This window comes from Cyclopterus lumpus, chromosome 14 (genome assembly GCF_009769545.1).
Source record: "Cyclopterus lumpus isolate fCycLum1 chromosome 14, fCycLum1.pri, whole genome shotgun sequence".
Classification (NCBI taxonomy): domain Eukaryota; kingdom Metazoa; phylum Chordata; class Actinopteri; order Perciformes; family Cyclopteridae; genus Cyclopterus; species Cyclopterus lumpus.
This window is the reverse complement of record NC_046979.1, coordinates 2,161,631-2,167,888: the sequence shown is the minus strand read 5'-3', so window position 1 is coordinate 2,167,888 and position 6,258 is coordinate 2,161,631. Positions and strand designations below refer to the sequence as shown.

General features: G+C 45.8%; 2 protein-coding genes across 2 annotated transcripts in view; one reads left to right on the top strand and one right to left on the bottom strand.

The window, feature by feature from the left end:
* Positions 1-420: 420 nt before the first annotated feature.
* LOC117742794 (putative proline-rich protein 21) lies at positions 421-1,074 on the bottom strand. The gene has a single exon (XM_034550430.1). It carries the CDS (start codon positions 1,072-1,074, stop codon positions 421-423), a length of 654 nt encoding a protein of 217 aa, XP_034406321.1.
* A 161-nt stretch (positions 1,075-1,235) lies between these two features.
* The window catches only part of fstl4 (follistatin-like 4), a 101,219-nt gene continuing 96,196 nt past the window's right edge, over positions 1,236-6,258 (top strand). Inside the window, exon 1 of the mRNA XM_034550429.1 lies at positions 1,236-1,254. Coding sequence (XP_034406320.1) covers positions 1,236-1,254 — 19 coding nt within the window. The remainder of the gene's footprint in view (positions 1,255-6,258) is intronic.

Below are 6,258 nucleotides of genomic sequence, written 5' to 3'. Positions count from 1 at the left end.
ACAAATGGGACAAAGAAATTGGACCTAAATCTGAAGCAGACACTCAATCCTTTGATTGAGGGAGAAATAAATTAAAGAAAGTGTACCCAACGCAAGCAGAGGGGAATCAGGCTACCGGCCCCAATCCAACAAGGTCAAAAGGTCGCTTTCCGTCCCCCCTCCGCCCCTATTGTCCCGCTGTCTGTCCTCCCTTCTGGAGTAACGACAGCTACTTCTAATTCACACTCTAATTCTGGGCCGCTCATTGGCTGGTTCGGCATCGTCTTCATCGGGTTACTGCTGGTCATTTCTCATATTAGTTAAATATGTATCGTCTTAAATACACTGCTCGCCTGTTTGGAATCATTTGTGGAACCAAACACTTGGCCAATGGATGGATTATTCACATGAATGGATGGTTCATATGAATGAATGGATGGTTCATACCTCTGACCCACGATGGCCAAGGCGTATGGCGTAAGGGGTATGGCGTAAGGGGTATGGCGTAAGGGGTATGGCGTAAGGGGTAAGGTGTAAGGCGTATGGCGTAAGGCGTATGGCGTAAGGGGTATGGCGTAAGGGGTAAGGGGTATGGCGTAAGGGGTAAGGGGTAAGGGGTATGGCGTAAGGCGTATGGCGTAAGGGGTATGGCGTAAGGGGTATGGCGTAAGGCGTAAGGGGTATGGCGTAAGGGGTATGGCGTAAGGGGTATGGCGTAAGGCGTAAGGGGTAAGGCGTAAGGGGTATGGCGTAAGGCGTAAGGGGTATGGCGTAAGGGGTATGGCGTAAGGGGTATGGCGTAAGGGGTATGGCGTAAGGGGTATGGCGTAAGGCGTAAGGGGTAAGGCGTAAGACGTAAGACGTATGGCGTAAGGCGTAAGGCGTATGGCGTAAGGGGTATGGCGTAAGGCGTAAGGGGTAAGGCGTAAGGGGTAAGGCGTAAGGGGTATGGCGTAAGGGGTATGGCGTAAGGGGTATGGCGTAAGGCGTAAGGGGTATGGCGTAAGGGGTATGGCGTAAGGGGTATGGCGTAAGGTGTAAGGGGTAAGGCGTAAGGGGTATGGCGTAAGGGGTATGGCGTAAGGGGTATGGCATAAGGGGTATGGCGTAAGGCGTAAGGCGTAAGACGTATGGCGTAAGGCGTAAGGCGTAAGGCGTATGGCGTAAGGCGTAAGGCGTAAGGCGTAAGGCGTATGGCGTATGGCGTAAGGCGTAAGGCGTAAGGCGTATGGCGTAAGGCGTAAGGCGTAAGGCGTATGGCGTATGGCGTAAGGCGTAAGGGGTATGGCGTAAGCCGTATGGCGGTAGAACGATAGAAGATGTTGGTGGTCAAGGTCACCCCCTTTGGGAATATCTCAAGAACAACTTGAGGGAATATCTTCAAATGTGGCACAAACGTCCACCTGGATTCAAGGAGGAAGTGATTTTTACTGTTCAAGGGCCACAATAATTCATCTGCTATTGACGACATTTTGGAAAGACATGCATGTAAACTGACTTGATCGGTGGATGCATTACGTTAGCCGGTACCTTTAGTCTTAATCAAAGTGCCGTTTTGAGCTCAACTCTCAAAAGCTTCTTTTCTTTAAGTGACTTTGCAAATGTCGGCATTAAAAAGGCGAATCGGGCTCCATCAACCGGTTTGGATCGAGTTTTGGCCGTTTTCATACAGCTTTTCCAATGCGATACTTCAAATTGTGCACAAGATCATCTCCAACAAAGGTTCAAGCTTGGAGGGGCTGGTTTTAAGATGGTTCTTTTTAATCCAAATTAATTAATTAGTCTCCCACTTTGTTCCACAAAGTGAAGAGTTGTTCCCAACGCACCACAAACTGAAGCCGGGGCCTTCTCTCGGCCCTCAGTCTTGGAAGGCTTGGGGAACTCGCAAGGTCTTTGTCCAGCTTTTAGCTTTCATTACTTCGGGTCACAGTGTCTTTTTCAACCTTATTCTATCTTCCACAGAGAGTCTCAGATTCCCTCGCTTTATGAAAGGCTTGGAGTTGAATCCTCTCTCCGTCTCATCTCGTGGTTTATCATCTCTCCGTCTCTGTTATTCCACATCTCTATTGTTCTTCTCCCTGGAACGAGTCTGTTTACTACCGGTGTCATCACAGCTGCAAAGGCACATCTCTCGGTGGTCCTTATTTATTTCTGAGCCCTTTCATATTAATCAAACTCCGGCATCGCGCTTCTTATCTTCTGGCTCAAAGGCAGCGGAAAGTTACTTTCTCCTTTTTTTCCTCTGAAATCAGTCACTGCGGTCGCTCCGCTTCAATACATTGGACAAAAAAAATGGAAAAAGCGCAAAGCAACGGTGGTCCAGGTCCGAAGACAGGTCTGAAGAGGGGACTCGTTGTTTGTGAAACAAGTCCCCTCTTCCCGACTCTTGGAACAGGGCTTTGAACTCGTCTACAAGGCTCTCAGATAATAAAACATAACCCAGAGGATGCTTGAGTCCTTAATTGAAAGACTGCACACACACTGCGCTGCGTCTCTGGGTCCTCTGGGCCGATGCAACGGGGACACGTTTGGAGCGTAAGTCGTCTCAGGAAACCGCCTCGCCGCGGACTGCAGCGCTGCTCCGCCCTCGCCACGCCCTCGCCACGCCTTCACGCCGTGAGGTCCGACTCGTCGTTGGCGTGATTGGATTTCTCTCTTTCTTTCCGCACGTTAAAAACAGACGTGACGAATCGACGGACGCGTGCGACTTCGGCAGAATCTGAGTGACGGCTTGTGTTCGTGAACGCACATCATATGTGTGTTTATTTAATAAAGGACATCAGGCGAGGCGCTCTTGTTGTATTGTCGGGTGTCTCGTGACTGCAGTCCAACACCATCAGAACATCGCTGCCTCGGGAATTGTGTATGAACCCAAGCCAGGGTTCATCAGCCGGTAGTTTTTATATATTTAATAATTTATTATCACCTCTATTTAGCTGCATCTGCATCTTCACATCGGTGTGTTGTGCATTTAAATCCCTTCACTGTGATACAATCTCTCTGCAGTGCAATGTACAACACAGTTGCTGAAAGGAAATACATAAATATGCAAATGAGTTGGCATAGAGCAGGCAGATGTAGTCGGAGGTATATTCATTGTGTAGTAATGCAAGCATAAAGGCGTGCAACAGATCAATAGGGGATGTGCTGCATCTGTATCAGCGCACAATAATTCAGCATGCATGTATCCCCCCCCCCCCCTATTCACACAGGACTAATATTACCAGAGGGGGACGCCAAGTGATTTGTATTAATGGTGCAGATCATTTGGGAATTTAATCTTGTGGGAATCTTGCGTGTCGGCCAGAAGTCCCCTTGATGATGCTCCTCTCATGCAAATGGAGGTCTCAAACATTACGGATTCCTCAGCCACAGTTTTTTATCTCGGTTGTAAAATAGTATTCTATGTTTTTCCAGGTCCACTTTTAAAAAAACAGTGACATAAATATACCTCTGATACCGACCTGCTGACGTGCTCTGCTCTGGGCCAGCAATTAAAAACCCTTTAACCCACAGTGATGTATCGCCCATCAACCGTACGCTTACTGTAATGTGCAGATATTGGAATTTCATAATCCCTTTCTGATGTAATTGTCGTTGCCAGGTGACAGTGAAGTCACCTCTAATGAAGCGACCTGTCGCCCACACTCAAGGTGAAGCGTTAACCGCAGCTGACACGCGGTGCGTTCGATGTGCGTCGTCCATCATCACCTCGATGGTCTTTTAGAGCTCGTTACAGGCCGGGAACCAATCGAGTAGATTAACGTGAAGAAGCTGTCCACGATAATCACACTCATACTGACGCACAACGGCAACGCTGGCGTCTACGCGTCGCACCGCACGGGCTGATGAAGCCAATACAGAAACGTCCAAAGGGAAACTGCAGTTCCTCTAATGGCCACACGACGCCGAACCCGAAAGCGTTTACAGCTCTTTAAGTTAGCTGAGTTTCCCATTCAACTGTCAGAGCGTTCATTTATATTTCACTCGCCACCCGTTTAAATAATTTTAAGGGTTAATTAAAGTAATTGGTATAATTGAGTGTCGTCTGCGTAAACCGGGTCACTTTGAGTTTGGAGAGCCGCAGCCGCCCACGTTGAGATTCAATCCCCCTAATGGGGACGCCGCGGAGACTGCATCCATATTTGATGGTCATCGTACCATCACGGCCAGGAACAAAGGTCCAAAATATGGCTTTTAGGCCATATTTTGGACCTTTCTTCATGGTCGTGACTCTTCTGCGCTGTAGAACTCCATCGTTGTCCAAGAACTATTAAAAACACATCAGCCAGCTTGTTATTTTGAGTCCTCCATCGGCGTCATTCTGCCGTAACACACACACGAGGGCACGTTTATTAACCTGCTCCTGAAAATAGCCTCTCAAAAACATTTATCCTCCTGTTGGAGTAACGTTTGAGTGCCCAGCGGTTTTTAGGAAGTTCTGAGCCTTTTTTTTTCCGGACTAAAAAACCTCAATATTTATGACCTATTTTTATTATATATATATATATATATATATATATATATATATATATATGACCTATTTTTATTATATATATATATATATATAATATATATATATATATAATATATATATATATATATATATATATATATATATATATATATTATAGTGCCCAAAGAGTAGTGAAACACCAGCCTAAACCTGTAATATTATTATAACATTTTATTTAAATTGTATTATTTATCATTTATGGGCATATTTTGTGTGTCCCCACAATTTGTAAAAAATACAAGCAGAAATACAGTCCAGATACACGGAGGTGGAGGGATGAGGATGGAGGGCTGGTCGGCCTCCAGAGACCCTCCTCCTCCTCCTCCTCCTCCTCCTCCTCCTCCATGACGTTCCTTTTACTCATACGCGTCTTCCAGCCGCCGATTCACTCAGAAAATGAAAGAGTGAAATGATTTGGTTGTTGGTGCTTTTACATCTGCGGCTCAGGGGGTCGAGTGTGTGTGTGTGCGTGCGTGTGTGTGTGTGTGTGTGTGTGTGTGTGAGAGACTCATACACACCTTCACACTCATACACACTCATACACACCTCCACACTTGGGAAGAAGTGGTTAATGCTTTTATTTTGGTGAGTTGTGTCAACAGTGAGCACATGGAACTTTTAGCGACGGCCATGTTTTTTATTTGAGAAACAAGTTGAAACAAATTAAAACAAATTAAAACAAGTTGAAACAAATTAAAACAAGTTGAAACAAATTAAAACAAGTTGAAACAAATTAAAACAAATTGAAACAAGTTGAAACAAATTAAAACAAATTGAAACAAATTAAAACAAATTGAAACAAGTTGAAACAAATTAAAACAAATTAAAACAAGTTGAAACAAATTAAAACAAGTTGAAACAAATTAAAACAAGTTGAAACAAATTAAAACAAATTGAAACAAGTTGAAACAAGTTAAAAGACGTGGTCGGCGTGAGGTCACGCGGGACGTGGCGAGTGCTCTTAATCACTTTGATCTGGAGCTTTCCGCCTCTTCAGAAATCAGCCGAGAGGACGCCGACGTTTATTTCTGCCTCTTCGCGGCCGTGATTTCACTTCGCTTGATTCTGAGTCCGAGTGCGACGGCGCCGTCCAATCCAGTCAATCTCCCGTGGAGAACCCGATGGCCCCGGAGCTCAACGGGTCATTTGTGGCACTTAATAGAGAAAATTGGCTCCGATATGAAGTTTATGTTAAGAGTAACTCGGTGAGGTGGCAGACTGAAGTGTCTCCACGACAACCGGAGGGTTTTCCATTCAGATTGGGTCCAGTCCCGGTCCCGGTACCCAACCGGGGTCCTCTGACTTTAGTTTGGAGGGTCATGTGACAGAACACGATAAATGTGCTCGCAGTCAATAAAGTAAATGTAGCTGTAATTTAACTTTGTTAAATAGTCACTAAAATATGATTACAGCTGGAGCGTAGAGATCATCTCTCCGCTCAGCGTCCCCATCAAAAGGATTTTGAGTTTCCTAAAGAGAGGACACGACGTCTGTTCTGTAAATGTCACATTGAAGGCTTCGTGACCACCGCGGCGCTTCACGCCATCCTTTGAGGGTCCGGATTACAACGACCAATGAATACACGACTCGGGTCTGATCGCCTGTAAATGTTAAACGGGGTTTAAAGAGCTCGGGGGTCCGGCCTCAGGTATTAAAGTACCGAGGAGTATTCTAAATAGAACAAAGGGGCTTAGACACGAGGGCCTCGCTTACAGAGTGTGTGAGTGAGTGTGTGTGTGTGTGAGTGTGTGTGTGTGTGTTTG

Excerpts from the sequence above, each read along its gene's own strand:
- LOC117742794 (XM_034550430.1), bottom strand. The coding sequence starts at position 1,074 with ATGCCATACCCCTTACGCCATACCCCTTACGCCATACCCCTTACGCCT.